Here is a 27,965-nt window from a genome sequence, read left to right as displayed (position 1 = left end):
TGCGTAGTGTAGGGTCATGCTGGGGGTAGTGTTTTAGGGTTTAGGGTTGTGTTGTAGTGTTTGTGTAGTGTAGGGTCATGCTGGGGGTAGTGTTTTAGGGTTTAGGGTAGTGTTGTAGTGTTTGCGTAGTGTAGGGTCATGCTGGGGTGTAGTGTTTTAGGGTTTTGGGTAGTGTTGTAGTGTTTGCGTAGTGTAGGGTCATGCTGGGGGTAGTGTTTTAGGGTTTAGGGTAGTGTTGTAGTGTTTGTGTAGTGTAGGGTCATGCTGGGGGTAGTGTTTTAGGGTTTAGGGTAGTGTTGTACTGTTTGTGTAGTGTAGGGTCATGCTGGGGGTAGTGTTTTAGGGTTTAGGGTAGTTTAGTTGTTTAGTGTATGCTAAAGGCATATTCGTTCTAAAGGTTTTCGTTATTTTAATTTGCGGCCTAATAGTACATGCGGGATTTTTTTTGCGGACTGATGGTATGCGGGATTTCGTCATATATTCGCTAATCATACTTTCTATGGCAAAATGAACCCCCTCATTTTGTTCCTTTTTAAATTAAATGTTTTAAGAGTTACCACTTTATTCCAATCAAGATGGCTTCAGGTGTGCCATACCTTTGTAATAAGTAGGACTGTTAGCACTCTAGTTGTTCTTTAGAACACTCTGGGAGATTCTGTCATTGGGCTATAGTTGGGCTACATCTGGCTGATATTTGGGCTACATTTGTTTTTTTTTGTCTCTGGTGGCCATCTTTGGGCTACATTGGGCTACATTGGGCTACATTGGGCTACATTTGGGCTCCAACATATATATAGCCCAATGTAGCCCAATATATATTTTTCAAAGTTAATTTTCGTAAAAACCACTGGAGCCTATATCTTGAGACATAGCAAAGGCACATCGGGCTACCAGTCCCTACAATTTTGCCAAGTTTGGTGTAAATCCATTCAGCCGTTCAGGCTAAAAGTGAGGCCAACCGCCCTATGGAAAATTGCATGGGAAAAACACGTTTTGGGACCCCCTTTTTTCTCGGCCCCCCCTTGACGAAACCCCCCCAAATTTTCAGGGGCTGCTCAGAAACAAAATGTTCCATTTTCCTGAAAATTTCAGCCAATTCTGTCCTCAAACGCCAAAGTTATTCGACATAGAATTTTCAAAAATCCCATAGGAAAAAAATCCTAACTATATATACCTACTGGCTATCGCCAGTAGGTAATATATATATATTTTTTTTGCTGGAGGTGCAGTCCTAATGGCCAAAACTTATTCTAGAGGGCAAATAGTTTAATTGGATGCACAAGCCATTCAAGCTAACAGCTCTGTAAAGTTTTGTAATGTGCCATTGCCAATGATAAAATCCCTGTTTGTATTTGGCTTGCTTAACGGGTGACAGTAAATAGAGAGGGGAGAAGATGCGGCTTACGGGTCACAGCTGCTAACTGGGAACCAGCCTTGGCATCGGCCAAACATCCTGTGATGCTGGGTATATCACAGAGTCTCCCAAAAAAAGAAGTTAATAACTGTGTCCTTGCTAACCTAATGGAGAGAACAGCACCACGAGTCCTGATCTCAAAGGAGGTAGAGGTGGCTCACGGGCCGAACTGTTGTGTTGGAATGTGAGACCAGGTTTGAGCGTTTGCGCAAGGTCGCAACCCATTTATCCTGGGTACACCAAGGAGAATTCCTTTGCCTAAAATAATCTTGCCTTGTGTATGAGGTCCCTGGACTGAGTCTGTACTATATCTTGTAGACCTCTATTTCCCTCCCACAGGGCTTGGGTCCTGTAGGTGCAAGCTTTGGTTTGTCGCAATTGATTGCGGCACAAGTTTTATGTTGTGGCGTTTAAGCGCTGCAAATTGAGCTCATTAACTTCAGTGGAAGAGGGGGAGTTGCAAGCTGCAAGCAGCAGTTATGAATGTGGCTAGGGTAAAGATGGAGTGTCGGTTATTTTTCTCCTGTGTCGTAAGGATGGGCTCCATGCATTTAACAAAATGGGATGGTATACATTGTAATTCGACTTGGTAACTTGTTTGGAACATGCCCTCCTCGTTGATTAGGGGGCTGGAGGTATGGTATACTCTTAAACAACTGACTCCTTTGCCTAAGTATCTTCCTACATTTCTGGCACAGTGGAACACCTCTCATTGTCCTGTCATGCTGTACACATAGGCAACTGCTTTTGGTTTGTTCACCACTTAGCCCAAAGATAAATACAGCCAATCTCTCCACATTTTAAGACTCTAGTCCCTTGCATGCTTTGTAAGTAGCACTTAAGGGGAAGTCGCCAGCATTCAGTTTAAACCAGTCTTTCTCTTAAATGATCTTGTTTCAGTTTGAAGTTTGCATCTATAGGGGTAAAATACAGCTTCTTGCAACTTTCCAATTTCAACTGGTGACAATTTACTGCCCTATACTCAGCGTTTAAAAAAACAAAATCACATTAAGTGGTGCCCACCTTGGAAAGGCTATTAAAAATAATCCCCCCTAACAAAGATTCAAAACAGTTCAGAGGTGAAAGGGCGGCCATCCGAATTTTAGTGAACGGGGGTACCCCAATGTTAAAAACAGAGCACAGTCACGGTGGCCAGGGGCCACAGTGCGATGGGGAAATCTTTGCTCACAGTTTGGGTTATGAGTTGAGAGCAGGATATATGGAAGGATTGGTTCCAGACCTTTATTTTAAGCTCAAGTAACATAATTATTGAGTGATATTATAGAGCGCCAAATTGAATGACTCCTTGCCTCGTACGTACCAAAGGACGGCAGAGTTTTAGGGTAAAAGTGGATGAACCTAGTGGTCGATGTACAATTGGTGAAAGCCGAGAGGGTTATATGAGGTGGGGGAAGCTGGGGCTTCGAAACCCAGATGGAGCTTGGGTAGATTTACGGTCTGCTGACCCACAGCACCCCTCCAGTTCTCTCCCAGCACCGGTATTAAATTTACCCCCATTCCATTATTAAGATAGTTACATTTCAGATAGTCATTTCCCTGTTGGGACAACTAATTCACATCGCCAAGTCTTTCTAGACAGTGTAGTGGGGGGCGCTATGGTCCTCCATTGGCTGCTCTTTCCCGGTTTCCAGAATGGCACCTAGGTGAGGGCATTAATGTCCTCTCTCTCGAAGGAATCAAGCAGGAACCCTCTGGGTTGTTATGATGGTTTAACAATGTAGCTCTAGAATGCAAACAGAGGAGAAAGCCTGATTATCTTGCGGAAGCAGGAGCTAAACTACTCGTCATTATCAAGCTTTTATCTAAGACGCCAGGCCACTGGCTGTTTCATATGACCAAACTTATATCGACTCTTGAAGAGCTTCTAAATTCCTCTTGTTCTGCACATCGTGTGCCAGCGCATTAAGCACCACAAAGCGTCAACCACTGACGTCAGCTGGCAGGCAGTTTTAATAAACCCCTTCACTCCCTCATATCGACTTCTGAGCAGTAAACAACCGTGTTATACTTGGCTCATTGTGTACGAGTTTATCAAGTGCTATCAAGCCTGTTGCGTCCAGTACATCATTTCTGGACTCAAATATATTTAGACACCCTAAAGGAACATACATCCATATACCTGACATCGGAATCGAATATGTTTTCTATCAGCTCCAGCAGTCCATTCTGATGATTTGTAGGAACTAAACCTCATCCTTCACACTTATTTAGACAGTGTTTGTGGCTTTTCCTGATGAAGGCGCAGTGTGCGACGAAAAGCGCGTTGAAGACGATCCATCTTTTAGCCACTGTTCAATCATCTCCGTTTTTATAATCATGTTACCAATGTAATTAATTTTCTACTGTATTCAATTGTGGAATCTTTGTAGTATGTCAAATTGTATTTAGGTTGTCTGTTTCAGAATTGTAATGATTGTTTTATAGTATTGATAAGTTATATATGTCTAGAATTGTCTTTTTTTGAATGAGATTAATAAAAAAATGGGAGAAAAAGTAATGTCTGTAGTTGACACTGAGTTAGTTGCATCATGCCCGTTCTTGATATGAGTCTTTGACTGATCTTGACCACATGACTGTCTAGGGATTTACCTTCAAATATAACAGAGGAGAAAGCTTCAGTCGGTGTATACCCTGACCACGTGTAGTACAGGATACCCTTATGTCAAAGGAAGGTACAAATAAGAAGTTCAGACAATAACGCAGGATTACTCAAGGTAGTCTAGCAGGGCACAGGGACTTCCATTACCTAAGGCCATCCCATCAGACGTTGTGCAGTCATGGATGAGATTTGTGCCAGCAGCAACATGTATGGTTGGGGGCTCGTTTGACTTGATTTGCATGCAGGTGCGTCAAGTGAACAGGACCATGTACCCAGGTCACGCACATTAGGCAGTGGTATAGTTTCAAGGGGAAGAGATCTCAGTTAGGTACCAAATCGCTTACAGCGTAGCACATTAAGGTGGGCAGTTAAAAATGTCAAGTTGTAACTGGGAGATTCCCTCATTAAATGTCAGCAACTGCTCCCATTGTTAGCAGTTAAGCATCCTGGGAAGTGTGGGGGCAAACAGCACATATCAAACTGAACAGGCAAAATTCCGGTAAGAAAGGAGGGATACATAACAAGTACAGGAGGTCACCCTAGCGTAATGTCAAATTTTCAAAGCATCGGATAGTTGAGCCTTTTCACATCATATTAGGTCAGTCATCAAAGTGAGCAGGCTATGGGGTATGCCTTACCAGGACATGGATGACTTATGCCAGGGTGGAGCACCAGCATGGTGACACTGCACAGAAATTGCAGACAAATGGTTAGGGGCCTGAAAGCAATATGGTTATGGAATAAGCAGAATACTGGGGGTGGAGGGCTCTTCCCCCCTCACCATTGTGCATGGCTAGTGCGGTGGTCCAGCAATGCGATAGGCATTTACATGTGTCAACATAGGGGCTGATGGGGACAGTGGCAGGAAACTGCAATATAGTGGGTTTCAAAAGGTCTTCTTTTTCTCCAAAATAGAATTGCTCCATACAAAGTGGGAGGAGGGGTAACGGGATCCTCAGTTAAGCAAGCCTGGCGGGCGGCATAAGCTGTCACTCCAAAATGGTTGTGGTGACTGCAATAGTGTGCACTGAAAAAAATCCCACCAGGGTAGCTAGGCAGGTTATGTTATGTTATAACATACTTGTAGAGCGCATGGCTACTCAAATGAGTGTTCAGGCGCTAATCGGAGCCCTAGACTAGCCTGCTGATACTGAATGGCAAGGGACTAGCATTTCTGTTGGAATAACCAAGTTTTAACTTGTTTTCAGAAAGTCAACAGATCAGGCGCTTGTCTGAGAGACTGTGGCAGACTATCCCAGTCCCATGGGACCTGTACTTGAAAAGAGCGACCCCCTCTACGCTTGTGGGAGAATTTGGGAACAGCTAGGAGATATTGGTAAGAGGATCTTAAAGTTCTACCTGGTGCATAGCATAGAACTCTCTTCCTGATATAGTGGGCCCCCATGCCGTGTAGAGCCTTAAAACCCAAAACTAAGGTCTTAAAGAGGATGATTCTGTTACGGATTGGTAGCCAGTGCAAAGCAATCAAGTGAGGGGAAATCCGGGTTCTGGGTCCAAGCACGAGAACTGCCCTGGCCGCCACATTTTGGACGACCTGAAGTTTGTTTATCAAAAACTCCGGAAGGCCCAAATATAGTACGTTTACATAATCCAGCCTGGAGGCAATAAGGGCTTGAACCACAATCTTTCTATGAGAGAAAGATAGCAGAGGGAGGAATTTTCTGAGCATTTTCAGAACGCCGAAACAGGACAGACTGAATTTGGGTTTGTCATGGATAAGGAATCATCCAGTTTCACCCCCAAGTTCTTGACTCCCCTGACCGAAGACTGAGGAGGAGACATGTCAGCTGGCCACCATTGTTCCCATACATCCTGAGAGGGAGATCCGAAAAAGATAATTTCATATTTCTCCGGGTTGCATTTTAGTTCATTAAGTCTGAGCCAGGTAAAAAGTTTCCGCAGACAATTTGTTATCATCCCACCGTCGAAGTCTTCATCCTTCTCAAATGTGAACAACTGCTGAGTATCATCAGCGTAGGAAATGATTGTTGCATTGCAGGCTTCGACCAGGGGGCGAGAAAGGCCATGTACAGATTAAACAAAGTACCGCTTTGCCTCCTTTATCAAGTTTTTCTTTTATAGCCTCAGAGATTTCAAGTAAAGCAGTCTCTGTACTGAAGTTGGAGTGAAACCCCGACTGGCTAGGATGGAAGAAATTGTTAGATTCTGCGTGGTCACTATATTTACATATTTCTCCAAGGTCTTTGCGAAAAAAAGGAAGAGGTGAAATTGGTCTGTAGTTGGCCACTACTAGGGGATCGGCTGAGGGCTTGTTCAGCAATGGGAGTATTTTAGCACACTTACAAATCAGGGGAACCTGTCCATTACTTAATGATGAATTAAGTACTATGTTAGCATTCGTATTAAAAATCTCAGCCACAGAAGCCAATATTTTCGCAGGACATGAGTCTACAGGAGACCCTGACTTAAGGCCCTTAATAATCTTCAGAGATGTAGCTGGAAGAAGGAAGGGGAACTGTGTGAGGGAAGGGCCATTTTTCGGACCTTTGGGAGCTGGCAGAACCATATTTCTATCTTCTTCTGGAAGAGGCTCTGCAAAATAAGTTTGGATGTTGATAATTTTCTCGTGAAAAAAGGTCGCTAGCTGATTAGTCCATTCTGATGAAGGGGTAAAGTGCACTTGGAGCAGAAAATTATTTGACAATTTAAAAAATGTCCTTACATTGGTTTCCGGAGGACTCAATTTTAGATGACGAAAAAATCTTCTTTTCCTCACAGATTTTGCTGTGATATGCTTTTAAGGCTGTTTTATAGATTTCTTTATTTTCAGAGCTAAAATCTTTCCTCCATGCTCTTGCATGGCGCTTGCATGCACTTTTGCATTGCCTCAGAGTTTGATTGAACCAAGAGGAAGAATGGCTTGCAGCTTTGCAAGACCGTGAGATTTGGGGAGCAAGTGCCCAGGTACTTTGCTTCAACCAACTCTCTAGGTCGTTGGCATTACTCTCAATGTTGCCACTGAGTGAAAGAGGGTGTAGAGCTAGCTCATCACTCTGCTACAGGGGTAATTTTGTGAAAGGGTCTAGATATGTAGGACTGTTTTTTTACCTGGCTTGGGGTTCTCTTTCCAGTTTGCATATCCTGAAACCGATCAAATGATGGTCTGTCCATACTAACGGGACAGGACCGTCCGTTTAAATTTCAATACTCGAAAAGATTTGATCAAGGGTATGACCCTGGTTGTGAGTAGGGCGGGACACATAGGGGAAAAAATTCATGCTTTAAAGTGATTCATACTTGAAAGCTGCCATCTAACTAGACTGTTGCTGTCCCAAAAGTTGGGGAAACATGGGGTTAAGACACAAATAGACTGCTATTCATTAAGGACAATTGTCATTAACAGTATTGAAGAAAAGGCAGATGCTATAGGCATTACATTGGCCATACAATGGCAGCAGGGTGCAGTGCTAGGAACCCTCAAATAGAGTGGGTTTTTTAAAAGGGGCTGCATAAGTTTGTCATTCCAAATAAGTGTGTGCTGCAACTCCATTAAGGTGGTGCAAGAAGGGGTCAGTGCACAAATGCTGATAGTGACCAGAACACAATGTGCACGCAAGTTTGGAAGGAACAGGTAAATTTCCACTGCTGGTGCTGCGAGCAGTAATCAGTACAAACCCCCTTTTGGGGAAAATTCAAGTACGGGGTATACTAGGGCTTAGTCAACCCTAACCATAAGGCACATATTGCATGCGGTGCTCAATGGATTAAATCAGACATTCCAGGGTTACGAAGAGCAGTAGTTTTGGTTCCCGGTTTGGGTAAGAAGTCTGGTCGGCAGGGTACTCCTATACAGGAGTAGGCCAGCTGGCAGGGATAAGGATATGGTGTTGGCCACAATCAATACTTGTTAACAAATGCACTGCTGGCCTGGGAGGTGAACTCCAATATGTTTTCCAGCATAGTCTGTAATCAGTCACTGGGCAGTTAAGGGTAATGCATGACCTGGCAACACCTGACGTGGAGCGGCTACCTGAGCATTCAAGGTTGGCCTGTCGCCAGAACGCATCAAGCAGGTGGGGCATTGGGAGGCTCAGTGTTACAAGCGATAGATCTGCCAGTGAATTCAGAAAGGGGCAGGGTGCGCACTTGAGCTTCAGGTCGCTGCCGGTTGTGTTCTATGTATTTGCAGGGTGGTTTTAGAGCACATCATGTTCAGTTATGCTTAGTAATTGTTTGCCTATTACCTCGCTAGGGTGGATCAATGGGCGAAAAGCAAGAGTGCAAGCATAGATTTTTTCCCTCACTGAGATAGTCTTATTGGGGTTCCCAGGCATGCATTGGCACAGCTTGCTGAAGAAGCAGTGGCACAGACTAGCAGGAGGCAGACCTCCTCCCAACACTTTTGTCATCTACCTGGGAGGCAATGAGCTGACTGTCAAGGGTAGAAATGCCCTACTGCAGGCTATGAAAGCCACAATGAGTGTAATAAGTAATCAGATGGGCCCAGGTGAGTTATGGTGGTCGGAGATCACTCCACTAATGGTCTGGCACTAGGCGAGGTCAGGAGAAACGGATGAAATTTCTAGCAGGAGGGTAAACAGTGCCACACGGTAGTTCACGGAACAGAGGGGCTTTGGCTTTATCAGACATGGCCTCTTGCATGCCAATACAGCATGATGTTTTGATGTGGATGGGGTCCATTTGTCTAGAGTGGGCATGGGCCTGTTTCTGTTGGACCTGGGTGATGTCCTAGAACACCCACACCCAACACTATGGCGTAGTTACAAGGCCATCCAGAGGCTAAATGGTACATAGGGGTACCCTCTTCAGATGGTGCAAATGCCAAACAACCCCAGAAAGTCCTTACGGCAGGACCCTGGAGGAACAATGGCGCCCCGTTAGTCCTTCGGGCGGTTGTAAATCTGAGCAACCAGGGGCTTGTCTGGATACGCTCCGCCCCCTCAAGGTGCGTGAGTGACTGGATGAACTGGTGGTCCACAGGATATAAGGGGTAATCCCCTAAAATGTTGAGCACCAATTGGTTAAGCCATGGTGCAATTTGGCTCTTCAGGTGGGCAGAGCAGCATTGGGGCTGCCTGCTCTTAGATCGCCCGTAAGTTGACACACCATGTTGGCATATGCAAAATAAAACTGCAGCAATATTTTCTCCAACAACTAATGTGGCTTGTGTGTTCTTTATTATTTTATTGCTGTTTTTGACTGTGGGGTTAGTTGCAGATATTGGCACTATATTTTGTGCCTTGGCACAGGGGGTCTGTTTTTTACGAACTGCAGTGACAGCAGGCACATCGATGTGCGCTGCTCACACTGCTCACTTCTCACTAGTGGAAAAGTTACGGCATGACGTCATGCTAGGTGAGCGTTTTAGGGGAAGGGAAATCCTTTAAAAAGTAAATTTCTCTCTGCATTTCCCTTCTCTTTTTGAAACTCCGTAGCAGCAACATTGTTGTGATGTCACCAGGGCTTTAGGTGGAAGCTTTTTCAATATTGCATATAACAAGCCATAGCTGCTGATTATTTGTCCTATGCAACTAACAGCCATTGACAAAGCCAATAGTCCTGACAAGTTGTAGGTATTATGTTACTTGTTGTATTATATGTCTGGATGCAATGGCAGAAACAGCAAAACACAAGTTGGGCGGCACACTATGCTAAGCACTGATTTTTAGCTTACCTGTTTTAAGCCACGCCTGTAATTACATTGGCCACGCCCCTTTGAGAGACCCCCCCCAGTTTTTTCATCCCACTTAAAGTCCTGAAGCTGGATAAAGGTACACAACCCACTGGGAGAACCTGACGCAGGAACAAAGCAAACTGAAAGGCTGCAGATTGCTGCGCATGAATGACACATTTGTAGGAAAGTGAAGATCTCAGGGTCAGTGGACAAAGACTGGGGGTCGAGGTCCCTCTTACCTGAGCACCATCCACAGAAGACAGAACAAGGCAATCTGTAAACATTATGATACCGACCTCATAAAAAAAGATACAAATCCTCATAAATGTCCTTAAAATAGAGGTCGCTCACTTCACAAAGGATACAGAACAAGATCTGCATTCCATGGCCTGGAAGAACTGCCATCCAACTACTTACCACTTCTTGACACCATAGCCGCCATCCAACTACTTACCACTTCTTGACACCATAGCCGCCATCCAACTACTTACCACTTCTTGACACCATAGCCACCTAATAAATCATGTGTAAACGTATTGCACTACCTATAAATCTGAAAGGCGCTCGCAGGATGGTGTCAGGCAAAAAACAATTTCACTTGAATATAATAGAACGTAATAGAGATGAATAGAATTGAATTGCAAGTGAAGAGAAAAAGTAAGGGTGCAGAGAAAGGGGGAGGCAGAGAAAGAGGAGAGTTGGGAAGGGAAAAATACATCATTACAAAAGGAAGAAAGAGTACAGATGGAGAACAGAAAATGAATGAGTTTAAGGAAAGGCGAAGGAGAAAGGAGAAAAGAGAGAGGAGTAAAAGAGAGTGGAGGAGAGAATAAAGGAGAGAAGAGAGGCGAGAACAAAGGAGAGGAGTGAGTAGAGAATAAAGGAGAGACAGAAGATAATATAGGAGAGAACTGGCGAGAATAAAGGTGAGAGGAACCAATAAAAGAGAGGAGACAATAAAGGAGAGCATATAAGAGAAGAGAGGGGACAGTAGAGAATTAAGTATAGTAAAGGAGAATGGAGAACAACCAAGGAAAGGAGGGAATAAAGGAGAGAATAAAGGAGCGCAAACAGAATAAAGGACAGGAGAGAGGAGTAGGTGAGAATAAGGGGAGGAGAGAGGAGAAGGGAGAATAAAGGAGAGGAGAAATTAAAGGAAAGAGGGTGAAAGAGAGGAGAGGATAGAATAAAGGCGAAAGTATAGGAGAGAAGAGATGGGAGGACAGAGTTAGAGAGTGGGGGAATAGAAGAGCAGTGCACCTGTAAAAACAAGCATTTGTAATGCATTAGGTCTCGCATTTGCGAGAGTTTAAACTATTGGAATTGTAAATTCCAATAGTTTATAGGCTTATCAGGCTTCTTTCTTTCTGCCTGTGCCTACTCCCGCTGAATCATAACCAAACCTGATAAAGACTTTGACCCCGCTGTCGAGACCCTCCCGCCTGTCTCCCGCTGCCCTGCTGCACACCTACGATCAAAGCGGGGCCGCCGAGTGGAGCGTGGCGAGGGGCTGCCTACAACTCCCGGCAGCCCTTGCGGTCTCCAGCGTCCAGCAAGTTCAAGTTCAAGTTCAAGGATTTATATAGCGCACTACTCACCCAGAGGGTCTCAAGGCGCTTGGGGAGGGGGTTCATAATTTATCGAATAGCCAGGTTTTGAGTTTTTTTCTGAAGGAGATGTGATTCTGTGTGAGGCGGAGGTAAGTGGGGAGTGAGTTCCAGGTTTTGGCCGCCAAGTAGGAGAAGGATCTACCTACCATGGTGGATCTTTGGATACGCGGAACTGCGGCGAGGCCTTGATTGGAGGATCTTAGTTGGCGGGTGGGTGTGTAGAAGGATAGTCGAGTGTTGAGGCATTCGGGTCCTAGTGCGTAGAGGGCCTTGTGCGCGTGGGTGAGGAGACGGAATGTTATTCTCTTGTTGACGGGAAGCCAGTGGAGGTCTTTCAGGTGTCTGGTAATGTGATCTTGGCGAGGGATGTCCAAAATGAGTCTCGCCAATGCGTTTTGGATGCGTTGGAGTTTTTTCTGTAATTTGGCTGTGATTCCGGCGTAGAGGGAGTTTCCGTAGTCTAGTCGGCTCGTGACCAGTGCGTGGGTGACGGTCTTTCTTGTCTCGGTGGGGATCCAATGGAAGATTTTTTTGAGCATACGAAGTACGTTGAAGCAGAAGGATGAGACGGCGTTGACTTGTCTGGTCATCGAGAGGGAGGAGTCTAGGATGAAGCCTAGGTTACGCGCGTGGTCTGTGGGTATGGGTGCTGAACCCAGATTCGAAGGCCACCATGAGCCGTCCCAGGCAGAGGGGGATGATCCTAGGATGAGTACTTCCGTTTTGTCGGAGTTAAGTTTTAGGCGGCTGTTTTTCATCCATACGGCTACTTCTTTCATGCCTTCGTGACGGTTGGTTTTGGCCGTGTTGGGGTCTTTGGTGAGGGAAAGGATCAGCTGGGTGTCGTCAGCGTAGGAGATGATGTTAAGGTTGTGTTGACGCGCGATGGAAGCGAGTGGACTCATGTAAACGTTGAAGAGGGTGGGACTGAGTGATGATCCTTGTGGTACACCGCAGATGACTTCGGTGGCCTCTGATTTGAATGGGGGAAGTCGGACTCTCTGAGTTCTCCCGGCAAGGAACGAGATGATCCAGTCCAAGGCTTTTCCTTTTATGCCAATGTTGCTGAGGCGTTGTAAGAGGGTGCTGTGGCAGACAGTGTCGAAGGCGGCTGAGAGGTCGAGTAGAATGAGGGCCACTGTTTCTCCGTTGTCCAGTAGTGTTCGGATGTCGTCTGTTGCTGCGACGAGGGCGGTTTCGGTGCTGTGTTTGGCTCGAAAGCCGGACTGTGAGGGATCGAGGGAGTTGTTGGATTCGAGGAAGGCGGCGAGTTGGCTATTGACGGCTTTCTCGATGACTTTGGCCAGGAATGGGAGGAGGGATATGGGGCGGTAGTTTTTAAGTTCAGAGGGGTCTGCTGTGGGTTTCTTCAGGAGGGCGCTGACTTCGGCATGTTTCCAGCTTTCTGGGAAGGTAGCAGAGTTGAAGGAGCAGTTGATGACATCACGGAGATGGGGTGCGATGATGGAGTCTGCTTTGTTGAAGATGTGGTGGGGACATGGGTCGGTTGGCGAGCCAGAGTGGATGGAATTCATTAGGCGGATGGTGTCTTCAGTGGTGATTGGGTTCCAGGCGCTGAGGTTGTTAGAGGGCGGTTTAGGTTCTGAGGGGGGTGGAGAGGATTGTTCGTTGGAACTGTTTTCGAAGCTGTTGTGTATGTCAGCAGTTTTGCTGTAGAAGAAGGAGGATAACGAATCGCAGAGGTCTTGGAAGGGAGTGATGTCGTTTGAGGCTGCGGTGGGGTTGGTGAGTTCTTTGACGATGTTGAATAGTTCCTTGCTGTTATGGGCGTTGTTGTCGAGTCGAATCTTGAATGCTGATTTCTTGGTGGATCGAATCAGCTGGTGGTGTTTGCGGGTGGCTGCCTTGAAGGTGGTCATGTTGTCGGTGGTTGGGTTTTTTCTCCATATTTTCTCGAGAGTACGGCATAGCTTCTTGGATTTCTTAAGGTCATCGTTGAACCAGGGGGCCTTTTTGCTGTCTTGTTTGGTGTGGTGGTTTTTCAAGGGTGCTAATTCGTCAGCGCTGTGAGTGATCCATTGTTTGAATTTGATGGCAGCTTGGTTTGGGTCTGATGAGAGGGCGGGTGGGTTTTGGTTGAGCGATGTGAGGAGTTGGTCGGTGGTGATTTTGTTCCATTTTCTTCGGGGAATAGGTTATGGGGGGTTGTGGGTCGAGGTGGTTTTGTAGCTGAAGTGAACACAACTGTGGTCCGTCCAATGAAGAGCTGTGGTGCGATCGAAGGAGATGTGTTTGCTGGAGGTGAAGATTGGGTCAAGCGTATGTCCGGCTACATGGGTGGGGGTGTCAACAAGTTGTTTGAGGCCGAGATTGGCCAGGTTGTCAAGGAGGGTGGTGGTGTTGCTGTCGTTTTTCTTTTCCAGGTGGAAGTTGGTGTCTCCTAGTAGAATGTAGTTCTCGGAGGCGAGGGCATGTGGACTGATGAAGTCAGTGATGTCTTCGCTGAATTGTTTACGGGTTCCTGGAGGCCTGTAGATGAGGGTGCCTCTGAGTGTGGTCCTGGGGTCGGTGTGGATCTGGAAATGGAGGTGTTCGGCGGTTGTGAGGTTATCGTCGGAGCTGGTCGTGATTTTGATGGTGTTCTTATGGACGATGGCGATGCCTCCTCCTGTTTGGTTGGTGCGGTCTTTTCGGATGATCTTGTAATTGTCCGGGATGGCTATGGCGATGTCGGGTGTTGATGCTGCGTTCATCCATGTTTCAGTAAGGAAGGCGACGTCCGGTGATGTAGTGTCGAGTAGATCCCAGAGTTCGGTGGCGTGTCTGTGGACCGATCGGGTGTTCAGCAGGATGCACTTCAGGTGGTTAGAGTCGGGGCTGTGTTTGGGGTTAGTGGATGTGGTTAGTGGATGGGGTTAGTTCAGTGGTGGTGCCAGCGGCACCACTACTGAAGCGTCACTACACAGCGCCAGGAGGCGCATAAAAGTGTCATCTGTCCTGGTAAGCGGGGCTTCTTTCTTTCTGCCTGTGCCTACTCCCGCTGAATCATAACCAAACCTGATAAAGACTTTGACCCCGCTGTCGAGACCCTCCAGCCTGTCTCCCGCTGCCCTGCTGCACACCTACGATCAAAGCGGGGCCGCCGAGTGGAGCGTGGCGAGGGGCTGCCTACAACTCCCGGCAGCCCTTGCGGTCTCCAGCGTCCAGCGGCACCACCACTGAAGCATCACTACACAGCGCCAGGAGGCGCATAAAAGTGTAATCTGTCCCGTCACGCGGGACGCGAGCGGGACGCCGGACCGGTTGGGTCCGGGCCGGGTCACCCCCCCCCCTTGGTTTTTTGCCATCAGCCTATTCCGGGCCATTGCTATTGTCGTTGCTGTTGCTGTTTGCTCCTCTGTAAAGAGCAATATGTCCGGCAGAACCAGAAGTAAAACCAGAAGTAAAACGAAATCTAATTTAAGCCTGGTCCAGATCACGGGGCCTATAGACCAATTTATCTCTCGAACTAATGAGGTCATTGACCAGAGTATTTCCCTCCTGGAGCGTAGAGTATCCTTGGACCTTGTTAATGCAAAACGCTCCTCGCTGGGTCTTCTGGCTACTGCGCCCTCTCCTATACACCAGGCTCCTACCACTTCTATTTTGACACCTTCTGTCACAGCTGCAGCAATCCATACAGTCCCATGTTTAGTGGATTTGTCTGCAACTCAATCTGAGACTGATTCTCTTTCGTCAACAGACCTGGAAAACACCCCTGACCTAGAGCGATGTCAAACATTGGAATCACTGGAAACAACCTTAGATAAGCAGCTCCGTGGAGCTAGGGAAGGAGCCATTTCTAAAAGGGGAAATAGTACACTACACGGTAATAAAGCGGTCCCCAATACCCCTTTGGAGTTCGGGGGGGGGGGTCAGTTCGTACAGCCCACTCGACTCAGTATAAATACTTAAATTTCCAATAATACCGTTGCACCTACCATTATTGTAGAGAATCTTGATAATTCAAATAAAATATCCCAGGTGGGGGGCCCGTGTAGAGTCTGTAACCATACTTCACAAATTCTATCTATCATTAAAGAGCTCTTTATTCAACACCTAAAACCTTTAGAAACTAGTTTGAGGCATCTTGAAACTCAGATAGCAACCTTATCACGTACTCCCCCTATTGCGTCTAGCTTACAACTACCCAAACAAGGGAAGGGGAATCCTATTCATTCAATAAAAGCTCCCCAACCGGTCCAATCTGGTGCGGGAATTAAACAGCCTGCAGTGGCCACTTCATCATTTATGAAATCTAAGCATATTGCCACACCAGTTCAACAGCAGTTAAATTCAACAACAGGTGTCCCAACGACTGCATTACCTACTGCCCCGTCCCAGAATGCTCCAGGATCGGCTAAAAACGCAAACGCAAATACAAACCAAGCCACTAACAAAAAACCGTCACCCTCATCCCCTAAAACAGAAGCAAAATCCTCGGTGTTACCCAAAAAAGGAGCACGATCAAGGCGTCCGGTGCATCTTCCACCCGAGGCATCCCCCTACACGGTTATTCTTACAGGAGTACCTGAATTAAATGAGGGTACTGACAAATCTGTTTGGTCACTCAAAAATAAGGCCCTGCAGTGGCTAAGCTTAAATAGACCATTGGAGCCTTGTCACTCTGGTAGGATCTCCACAGTTCGTAGAGTAACCTGGATAGGGGACGAGCGCAAATCAATCCAGGGCGACTGCATCATAGTAAATTGTGAAGATCCAACTACAGTCGACTTTATTTGCTCTTATCCAACACTGGGGAAAAAAGGCGGTATCGACGCCCAACATCTTTCCTTTTTTTACCCCCCACTGAATACACATCAATATTTTTCTACCTCAAACTGGCAACATCCACGGGAAGGACATTGGAACCAGGTTAGTTATAGTTATAGTAATAGAAATAGAAATAGAGACTGGCAGTCTCAGTTCTGGCATCCTGGCAGGCCAAACTTATCTATGGAGGGTTGGCAGAGCTTTCCGACTAGAAATAGATATGACTGTTTGGAAATGGTGGACTGACCGTTAGCAACCATAACGAGCATGACCCAGGCCCCAAACATTCGGGACGCCTCTTCAAGCCCTGGTCTGCAATTATTTCAGCCTAAACCCCAAACCCAATTAGAATTAATTTTGTCGCCTAGTAATAGTATTAAGACAGGTCCCACCACAGAATCCCCCCATGCCATCTTAAATGTAGCGATGATTAGTCCCTTAGAAATCTCCATGGGATGAAACGTTACAAACCCACATCAGATAAGAGATCCGGTTATTATTAAAGAAGCCACCGTGATCTCACCAATGAGTCCACCTTTGCGATTTCCTGACTGTCAGATACCATCTCAGTTAAATGACCATCCTCACACTGTAGCCCTGAGCTTTTCAATTTTATTTTGGAACGTCGCAGGTCTGCGTGCTAAGCTGGCATTGCAACCGTGGCTTGATTCAATGAGGGAACACCAGATAGTTTGCCTCCAGGAAACATGGTCAATTACTCCGATACATTTAACGGGCTATAAAACTTTTCATATCCCAGCAATCCAGGGAGCTATGGGAAGACCAAAGGGTGATCTGGTGGTCTATGTTGCTAATACTTTGCCCACTATATCCATACGTAAGCTAAAGGAACTCTCGAGTTATCAAATCTTACAAGTAAATTTTAACACAGGCAGCACCTATATCTTGATTAATTATTATAATAATTCAGATACAATGGACTGCATAAAAACGTTAACCGAAATTACCACTTTTTTAGAATCTTTGCAAAATGAACTCCAGGCATCTTCAGCATATATAATCTGGGGTGGTGATTTTAACCTCCCATTATGCACTAATTATAAAAATGGAAATTGTGGCCTACAGGACGAACATGGCAGTCCGCTGTTCCACTTCGCCCATTCCATTTGTGGCAACAAAGTAAATGAGTCCCTTTTCTCTTTAGAACTTGATTTTGCAAACAATCTAGTAGAACCACAAATAGATTTTTCATCAACGTTCCATGGTAGAGGGTACTCAACCACCATTGATTACATTTTGACCTCTCAGATTCTAAAGGGACAAGTGACCAATTTCTCGACTGGGACTGACGCTACCAGTGACCATTTCCCTATTAGTGTAAGAGTTAACCCAAAAAAGGCTAAATTACACTCTATCACTTCCAGCCATCTAAGACAAAATTCCCTAACAATGAATAAACTGAATGGCTATACAGTCAAATGGGCCAAGGTGGACCCAGTCGTAATAACGGAGAGAGTTCTTGCAAAAACTAAACCTTGGGTACTTGACTGTTTATCAACCGACTCCTCCCCCCAAACTATCCTGGGAAGCTTCCAGAATATCTTGAAGGTATTGGAAAGGAGTTCTCTGGCAAGTGTATGAAAAATAAGTCTACCACCGAGAGGTGGTTTAATGCAGACTGTCGTAAGGCCCTCTCGAACCTAAAGGAAGCCCTCCATAGACCTATTCGGGATACCTTGGAAATTTCAAATCTAAGGAAACATTATAACACAGCCAGATTGGAACGCAGAAGAGAAATTAAGAAAAATCTTTGGGCACAACTGCATGACAGCTGCCAAAGTAAAGATAGTGCCCTCTTCTGGCAAGTTATTAGATCTCCCTTTTTGGCTGATACATCAAAGGGACAGCACCTAGATGTTGCAGTTACGGCAGCTGAATGGGTTTCTCATTTTTCCGGTATTTTTGGGAATCCCCATACGGTCCCATTAGGAGAAGATCCCAGCGGATGCCATAGGTCGGGGAAGAACAGCTACCCGATTAACATTCATTTTAATCATGCGGAAGATGCAAAAGCACTCAAGGCGTCGAAACCAGGAAAAGCTCCCGGGCCAGACGGTGTTCCACTGGACTTTTTTCTCCACAACTTTGAACTTTGGTCACCACTACTTACCCAGGTCCTGACAGCAGCAACATCAGTAGGGCTGTTGGAGTCTTGGTCAACGTCAATCTTGCTCCCCATCTTTAAAAAGGGTGACCGCAACGACCCGGTCTGCTACAGGCCTATTTCCCTTCTGGACTCCATGGGTAAAGTTGCGGGTCGGGTGCTCTTGGACCGATTACAATCTTGGGCCCAAGATAATAACATCATGACCGATCTGCAATCCGGTTTCCAGAAGGGTCTTGGGACTGTGGAGCAGGCCTTGAATCTTGCCCTTTTGATCCGAAAGTATGTGGGTGCAAAAGGAGGTAACATCTTTCTCGTGTACGTTGATCCCAGTGCAGCATTTGACTGCGTCCAGCATTCTAAACTTTGGTCTATTCTCGGTGACCTAGGGGTGGACCCTGCCCTTACAGTCTTTCTCCGCGAACTCTATTCTGACGCCACGGCGCGTGTCCGATTTGGAGTTAACGGAGAGTTATCACCCTCTTTTTCCATAGGAAAGGGGGTAAGACAGGGATGCGTACTGGCTCCCTTCCTGTTCAATCTTTACACCAATGGACTAGAGCAGGCTCTGCTGGAAGGGAGCCAGGACCTACCCCAGATAAGCCACCGCCCTATACCAACACTGCTATACGCAGATGACTCGGTCATCATAGCTCGAACACTGAATCACCTCCAGAAACAACTTAACAAATACTGCTCCTTTATGAGCTCTCTTGGTCTTAAAATTAATATAAAAAAAACTTTACCATGCACATTGGTCCTAAGGTCAAGAATCCCAAGCCAATCTTGGTGGATAAAACAAGACTGGAAAAAACTTCTGCCTATCCGTACCTGGGCATTCTGGTTGATGATTCCTTAAGTTGGCGACAGGCCACGGCCAGCAGAAAACTTCTCTTCCAGCGAGCAACATCAGCCCTGGTTTCATTCTCAAGGAAGTTAGGCAAACGCGCACCCCCCGAACTTCTGAAAATCTACTACGCAAAGTGTCATAGTGTGGCCACCTATGGAGCGGGAGTTTGGGGATATGGTCCAATAGACTCTATTCAAATAATAGAGAATAGGTTTGTCAAATATCTGCTGGCTCTTCCACAAAGTGCTCCGAACTATGCTTCACACAATGAGCTTGGCATGGATTACATCACTGACGCCATACGTTCCCAACCAATTCTTTTATGGCAACGCATATGGACTAAACCAGAGTGCCATCTAACTCGCTCCCTGATCACGGACTGCTTGGCTCTAACCAACTGGCGCAGGATTCCCTGGTTAGTCTATGTGCGGAACTTTTTAATGATCTTGGCCGTTCCTCTTACTTTGAAGATCCACCTAGTGTAGAGGACATCTCAAGAAAAGAGCTAAAGAAGATATGCATGGACCATTTGAGAGAACTGCGCAATCAAATGGAGATCGTAAAATCTTTGAACTCTCAAATTTGTGCAGCGCAAACTGTTAAAGGTATCCAACCATATCTGAAGTATTATTTGTCCAACCACGAGAAATATCTTTTGACAAGATTTCGTTTCAACACCTTTTTCCGTCTAGTTTCCTTCCCAAAAAATCAAAATTGGTCGAGTATTCTTATGAACTGTTCATGTGATGGAGTATCCACCCAATCAACAATTCATATTTTTTTCTTTTGTAAATACTATAAAACACCACGCAAATCTTGGATTCTCCCACTTCTCCGTTCTTTTGGGCACAGGTCATGTTATCCTGCATTTCTTTCCCTACAGCTTTTGGACTCGGTACATGTTGCAAAGTGCATAGCCATCTTTTTAAAAGCTAGTATTAAGATACGCCAAGCCTATGATTGAAAAGACATTTCCACCTTTAAGCTTGTGCAATCTTTTTTATAGTTCTAAACTATATCGTAATGTTTTGTTTGTTTATTTTTAAATTTATTGTTTTTAAATTGTGTACTTTTTATGGTTGCAAACAAGTGGTAACCGAATAAAAGATTATGACTGACTGACTGATAATCAACACATAAATAAAAGGCATTGTCATTTACAATACCAATAGCTCAAATTCATGTAAATACGAGACCTATTTCATTTCACAAAAGCTGACGCCATTGTCTCGCGTTACATGAAAAGTGAAAGTACGCATGGCGCGCTGAATGTTGCAGAAAAGCATATCATGCTAGCAGTAGGAGAAACTCAATAAAGAAAATAGTGATTTCAGACTAAATAAGACACATGTGAAACAACAAAAGTAAAAGGGCCAGTATAAAGGCAAGGCGGTACCAAGGAGGGACTAACAAGCCTAATAACGAATCAGAAGCCAGCATTTACAAAAGGACAATGACACAAGCCAATGAAAAATATGGGCGTAGAGTGGGCGGAGCTTCAAGTCCATACTCGAATACAGCATGCCTTGCAGAGCACTGCATACGCTGCCCATGCTCGACCCAAAAAGAAAGTCTCTCCAGTCTGCTGTCTTACCCCCTGCGTGCAGCACTGCTGTCACAATGGATGGGAACCATGATGTGTCGCTGTCGCTGGCCTGGAAGGAGGCCTGGATGTCCTTGTAGAAAACACCAATGCATGATGGGAAGCCAAGGGTCATTCCCTGGGACAGCACGACTGCCAGCAGCACCACCCAGGCCCATCCATGGTCCGTGACCTCCTGGGCCCGACTAGGGGCCATGTAGCCAAGATCCACCAAGAGCAGATTCTGTAGGGGGAAGAGAGCAAAGTGTGAAGGGAGACAACAACGTGAGAGGAAGAAAGAACTATGTGAAAGAAGCAATGGCAAAGCCACCTTTGAGACCCATTTGCTTTTCTTGAGACCCATTGGCTTTTTTAGCCAATGTGTATCCTGATGCTAAAGCAACACAAAGGGCAGAAGTGGGGATGAAAAGCAACTAGAAACAAGGAAGTACGGCGTGGGTAGGGGACACAAAACGGAGAACAGGAAAGTGAAGCCCCACAAAGGACGAGGTGAAAAGGAGGAGCATTGGGTGAGAGAGCAATATGGAACATGCGGGGTAAAAGCACAAGGGCAAGAAAGTAACGGGGAGGGCACAAGAGTGAGCACAACAAAGGGGATGGGGAGAAGCACATAGGCAACATACCGAAACACATGTTGCAGGGGAGAGAAGTACATGAGGGAGAGAGGAGTTCATGCGGGAGACAGCTGAAAAAGAAATGCACTTCCATTGAGTGGATAACCTAAACAAAAGCTTGAAAAGCAAGCAGTGGAAGCATGGATTGTAGCAAATCAAAAGGATCGTAAAGAAGCTGTGCTCCATGGGTGGGACAAACAAGACTGGAAAGCTAAGATGTTAATAAAAAGCAGACAAATGAGTGATAGGGAAGCCAACTATTGGCAAGCAGTGGCAGAGTCCAAACCCTTTTTAAAAATGTTTTTTTAATTGAGATCCAATAAATTGCAATGCAGATACACCAGTACAATCAAGCACCAACAATAATTATGCCTGTAAAACACATATACCTAGGGTGTGTAAAATAACACTACTCCAATGGTCAGGATGTATAAGTAACTTGACACAGCAAAAGACACCAACACAGGCCAACACATTCAAAGGCTGAGAACAATGTGAAAAATATGTGAAGAATAGAGTGAGTGCCCCACGATAGCAACACCCGAGGGGGTTCCCGGCTAACAATCACCGGTATACCCGCTTCTCATCATTGGTCACTCACTCTATATAAAGAAAACAGAAGTGCACATAAACACAATACAGAGTGCACACATGAGAATAGTGACAAAGACAAACCAGTGTATACGAATAACCACTACTGAACAAAAACGTGTAAACATAGACCCCCACGCAGACAGATATAAAACCGGGCAGAGATTTGCTGGCTACTTATCCTTTATTCTGATGCTGCAAAAACCTCCCGTTTAAAAATGGTTAATTAAATACCATACAAATTCTTCCTCAAGCCGACATGTTTCATTGCTCTTATTTTAAGCAATTTCTTCAGGGCATATGAGGGTTTTCCTATTCTCAAGCTTCACATATACAATGTATCGTCAGACCTGTGTGAACATAAAAACGAGCATTTTAATGATTCTGCTGCACCCCTTCAACCGAAGAGAGTGCTAGAGGAAAGTCACAATAGTGCCATACGCCACACACAACAGCGCAAAGGCTTTACCTTATGGTGAACCAATCAGTGTGTACCGGTCACCAACTGTTGGAACCCGTGTCAGTAGCTCACGCGTCCGCCAAAGGCTCCTCAATGATGCGAGCCACCTAAGTCACTATCCAAATGATGGGACCATTTATCTTTGGGAATAGTAGCCTGAGAGGGAAGTGGCGCAAATAAAAAATTGTCTATCTTCGAAGCAGTATGACCTGCACGAGACCACATAGACAAAAGTGAAATAGTAGTCGAACCTTTGGGAAGGGCAATTCTAGAAAGAGCAACCTTTAATTTTAAAAAGGTATAAAAATCCACATTATTGAGATTATATGTGTGGGCTAAAGAAGAAAAGGGAAGAGGGTCATGATTGGAATCATAAAGATGTTTTACCAACGTCAGACCTCTATTAGCCCAGGAAGCCATCGTAACAGGATCAATATCAGTAACAATTTTAGGATTATACCATAATGAAGACCATCTTGATTTATGAATGGGCTTGGAGACTTTTTTATCAATGCATTTTAAAGCATTAATTGTGTCATAAATAATACGGCTTGAATGGGGTAGCACCAATTTAGAAGCAGTTAAAAAGGAAGGGGTAGAAAAAGGTATACACAACTCACGTTCAATATATAGCCGTGGGGGGATATGGAGGGAATCTGATAAAAACCAAAGAGCACCCTGAGATGATAAAAAGGCAATTTGATACAGGTTTCAATCTGGAAGATTACATCCACCCAAAACAGCTGGTTTTCTAAGATGTTTATATGCAATTCTAGCACGCTTATCACTCCATAAAATGTTGACGTAAGTAAATCAATCTCACGGAAAAAGGATGAGGAGAGTTTCACAGGCAGCATGGAGGATAAGAAATGTATAATGGGGGTTATCATCATCTTAAGCGTTTCAAGTCGTCCCCACCAGGAGATGTATTTCAACCAAATTCCTAAGTATTTAATTCGAGTCGACTGCCATTTAAAGACGGCCTCACCCATGTGAGAAGGGAAACACAATGCATTAAGAGGGAACATTTCCGTCTCATCTCTGTTCAGAGTATATCCTGAAACTTGTGAAAACTCTTTAATGGTATTAGAGATAGCAGGAATGGCTGTAGCGATGTCCTCAGAAAAGATGAGATCATCTGCATACGCAGCCATTTTAATTGTATGCGAACATAATTGAAAGCCTTTGATTTTTTCATTCAGATTGAGTAACCGAAGGAGTGGGTCTAGAGACAAAAGAAAAAGAAGGGGTGATAGCGGGCACCCCTGTCTAGTACCCTGGCATAGATTTAAAAAGGAGGACGTAGCCCGATTAACTCTGATGTTAGCGTTAGGTTGCGCATATAAGGACATTACCATGCTGCTAAAGGAATCACCTAAATTATGAGATTGGAGAACTGCTTGTAAAAAGGGCCAAGACACTTTATCAAAAGCCTTTACGGCATCAAGAGCAATCGCAGCCGATGGGAAAACAGATAACTTTGCTTTCTCTAATATATGACAAAAGGTTTGGATATTATCTCTAGCAACTCTTTACAAAGCCAGTCTGAGAACCATGGATAAGACTAGGGATATGTCCCTCTAAACGCTTAGCCAGGATTTTAGCACAATTCTTAGCTTCCATATTGAGAAGCGAGATTGGACGGACATTTTCAGGGTCAGAATGATCTTTCCCTTCTTTTGGAATCACGACAATAGTAGCCTCAGTGGTTGACCCCGAAACTTTGCCCAACATTACAAAGTTATCAAAAACTCTCTTGAGATATTTTATTATAGAGGATGAGAAAGTCTTGTAAAAAGCAATAGGATAACCATCAGGCCCTGGAGCCTTCCCCGACCAAGTCATACAAATGGCTGGAATTATCTCTTCAGACTCAATAGGTTGCCCCAGAGCAGTCATCTCTGACTGCAAAATAGTATGTGTAGGGACCGAGAACAAGAATTGCTTACACACGGATAAATCACATTGATCCTTGGGGGTATAGAGTTTTTCATAAAAATCTCGAAAGACTTGCAACATTTCTTGAGAATGGAATTTATTGGCACCATTGCTGTCATTAATATAGGAAATCTGAGTGGATTTAACATTCGTATTTTGATAATTTAAAGTGGCAGTCAACATCTTACCTGCTCTATTTTGAAGCAACAGGCGTTTAGATTTTTGAGCCTGTACGCCAATATGCTCTCTCTTAGTGACAATGGAGTTATAAGAGTATTTCAAGTTTTTAATATCCGGCAAGACAGACTTATCATTCGAGCTTCTATATAATCTCTCTTTACATTTGATCTAATCCCCCAAAGAATGTAGCAATCCTCTGATATCGCCATTACGTTTTGACATTTTTTTGATAATATGGTTCCTAATTGTGCATTTAAAAGCATCCCATAGAACTGCCAAGCATGGTGGCAGCTTGAAACGGGAGCTCCCCACGGCATAGCGGCCCTCAGTGAAATCCGACCACTTATCCGATGCATCGCCTGCCCGAAGTAGCAGCATCAGCTCAGGAACGTATGTGGCGCTACCCGGTCCAATCCCGGTGAAAATTGGAGTTCGGAAAAGAGCGTCCCGGCGGAAGTGCACCCTCTCCGGCCTCGACGGAGTGACCCCTCACGGACCATCAGCGAGGGTCATTCCGGCCCTGCACACGGAGGCCGCGACCCCCCGAGGAACCGGGGCACCCTGACCTATCGGAGCCGGCGGCCTGAAAACGAGGACTGCGGAGTGCGGTGATCCACGTACTAGGAGATGCTCCCCCCCTGAAACCCAGCAGGGCGCCATCTTGAGAGCGCGAATCGGCGCACACATCCCGAGGTGAGGCTGATCGCGCTGGGGGCCCTGACATCCTCGCATAGCGGTGATAACAACCGAGATCCTGCACGTAATTAGTAGGGGAAAGAGACTGGGCCCCTGGAGCCTGACGCAAGTAACCACAGTGGAATCTACCGGGGGGAGGTCAGCGCCTGGGAACATATTACCAACGCTGGACACGTCAATGACACCCTAGAGCTGCTGCTGTGGGGCATCCACCTCATGTGAGGAGGGGGGCTAACCACCAATCGGCGGGGGACGCCTTCCCTGGTGGTCAACGGGGAAAAAACGGCCACAATTGAACTTTGCATGACCATTGAAGTATAGACGCTCAATAAAGACACATTATCCTGAACACGAAGGGAGGGCGCAGCCGAGCGGCCGGCCGCTTTGGAGCAACCTGGCGGGGTGTTGAAAACACCGGAACTGCGATACGGTGATCGGAGTGGCTACACCGGGACGATAACACGGAACACTGTACCAGACACAGTGACTGCAGTTCAGCCACTATCTGGGGACCCTGTGTAGAGCGGTCTGGGATTTTGGAACCAGAGCGGACTGACTTGAATAAACGCCCCCCCCCCCTGAACTACAGAGTACCCACGCAGCTAGTGGAATTGGAGTGCCAGGGGTTCCACTGTGCACGGACCACACAATCCATAAACGCTAAGCCATGGCAGGCAAAGGAACTCGAAGTGCCTCGACGCAGGCTAAACTGGACAAATTTGCTTACTCGCAACACGGGCACTCCCACGCGGGAGGACGACATTCCGCAGGCGCCGCGTCGGACGCAGAGGGGACAAAAAAGGTGACTTTGGAAGACATTATGAAAACCCTCTCTGAGGTACAAACTACAGTGGGCTCCATCTCTTCGGAAGTTACCCTGTTGCGGGCTGACTTCAAGAAAATGTCGGAAAGGGTGTCCCAAGTTGAGGTGGTTACGAAAGCGCTCGTAGAGGACACTTCGGACCTACAGGTGGCGATGGAACGCATGGAAAAAGTCACTAAGCAACTACAAGAGAAGCTTGACGACCAGGAGGGGCGCTCCCGGAGAAATACGGACGCATCCTTGGCCTGCCGGAAACAGAGGGGAAGGGTGCAATGGACTTGTACGTCGAGGACCTCATCCAAACTAAACTGCGGCCGAAAGGCCTGTCGAACTTTTTTTCAGTCGAAAGGGCGCACCGAGTACCTGGCGGGACACCTAAGCCGGGAGCCACGCCGCGACCTGTACTGGCCAGACTCTTTAATTTTAGGGACAGAGACGCAATCCTGCAGGCAGCAAGAGCCTCGCCACCTGTGAAAATTCCAAACTTGACTCTGGCCTTCTTTCCGGACTATACGGCGGAGGTGGCCAGACGCCGGAAGTCCTTCACTGAGATTAAAAAAGCGCTGCGGGATAAAGGCCTGCAGTACTCGATGCTGTTCCCCGCCAAATTGCGAATCGTGGCCGATGGAAAAACGTGGTTCTTTGATAACCCGAGGTGGCACAGGACTGGCTTGACGGATGGAGACAGGTGGGGCAACCCCAACGCCCACGCAGAGACCGACAGAGCCAACGCAGCGGCGGACCGGCGGAGCAACCGTCCGACACCCCTTCACGCAGGGACGACGTTGCAGGACTGGAATCGGATTTGGAGAGGGACCCACTTGATTCGGGGCAGCCGGTCAGGATCTGAGTAGTGCACTACCGGAAAGACAGCTTAATTGAAACATGTAAGAACCTGGAGCTGGTGAGGCTGAGTAGGGTGGGCATTGGCCGGTGCCTGTAGGGGACTCACCAACCCCACGAGCAAGTAAGATAGTTGGGGACGGGATTACGCACTCTGCCAAGTTGGGGATGCGGGCGGGAAACAGTCTGTGGTGCAGGGGAGCAGGGAGGGGGAGGGGAAGGGAACCTGAAATATTAATGTTTTTGTTTTCATTGTTCACGTTTTTGTCCTTGGTCATCACTCACTTCACACGTAATATTACCACCCTAGATGGCGGCGTCCTCCTAGGCGACAATACGGAAGACACCGACACGTTGCTCACGACACTATCACAACGACCACATGGACAACCCACTTCAGGCTGCACCCACTAAAAATGCCACGATAGCAGTAAAGGTGCCCCTTTTGCGCTTGTTAACTTGGAATGTAAGAGGCCTGGGAGACAAAATAAAAAGGGGCCTGGTGCTGCAGGCTATTAAACGTCAGAACCCGGATGTGGTTCTGCTCCAAGAAACACACCTTACAGGGAAGACGTGCAAGGCGCTTGATAGACGCGGATACAAAATGGCGACACATGCAGAATTCACTTCTGGATCCAGGGGGACAGGGATACTACTAAAACAGTCATCACCCTTTATTATTGCACAACATGTGTCAGACGATCAGGGACGTTTTGCGGCGATACATGGCCAGTGGGAGGGCAAGCCGCTTAATGTGGTATCAGTGTATATCCCCCCGGCACTGCACTCAGTAGCGTTACCTGCACTAGGTAAATTCCTCCTGGATCTCCCTGCGGGAGACACGATCATTGGGGGTGACCTAAACGCAATAATAGACTCGGCGTTGGACGCCTTTCCCACCCGGGTCCGCTCAAGAGGGTCTACACCACTCCCTGAATTTTTAGACGCATTGGGCATTGTAGATATATGGCGGCACCTACACCCCACAGCGGCCCAATACACTTTTTACTCAGCCGTACACAACAGCCTATCGCGCATAGATTACTTTATGTTCCTGGGGGAGGGAATGGGGTTGGTTGACAAGATCGACATCCTACCCAGGGGCATATCTGACCACTCACCAATCATACTCACCCTAACTACTAGAG

At 46.2% G+C, this 27,965-nt stretch overlaps 1 protein-coding gene across 3 annotated transcripts in view; it reads right to left on the bottom strand.

Annotated features, from left to right (window-relative positions):
• The window catches only part of LOC144770188 (monocarboxylate transporter 6-like), a 365,737-nt gene that overhangs the window by 240,038 nt on the left and 97,734 nt on the right, over positions 1-27,965 (bottom strand). For 2 of the 3 annotated variants that reach the window (XM_078654495.1, XM_078654496.1), the window contains exon 2: positions 20,664-20,895. In XM_078654495.1, coding sequence (XP_078510621.1) covers positions 20,664-20,868 — 205 coding nt within the window. In that variant the 5' untranslated portion in view covers positions 20,869-20,895. Of the gene's footprint in view, positions 1-20,655; positions 20,896-27,965 lie in introns of all 3 variants that reach the window. The other variant, XM_078654498.1, reaches the window with a different exon arrangement.

The sequence above is a fragment of the Lissotriton helveticus genome, chromosome 7, assembly GCF_964261635.1.
Source record: "Lissotriton helveticus chromosome 7, aLisHel1.1, whole genome shotgun sequence".
Taxonomy (NCBI): Eukaryota; Metazoa; Chordata; class Amphibia; order Caudata; family Salamandridae; genus Lissotriton; species Lissotriton helveticus.
Note: the sequence above shows the minus strand (reverse complement) of the source record. Positions and strands in the feature narration are given on the sequence as shown.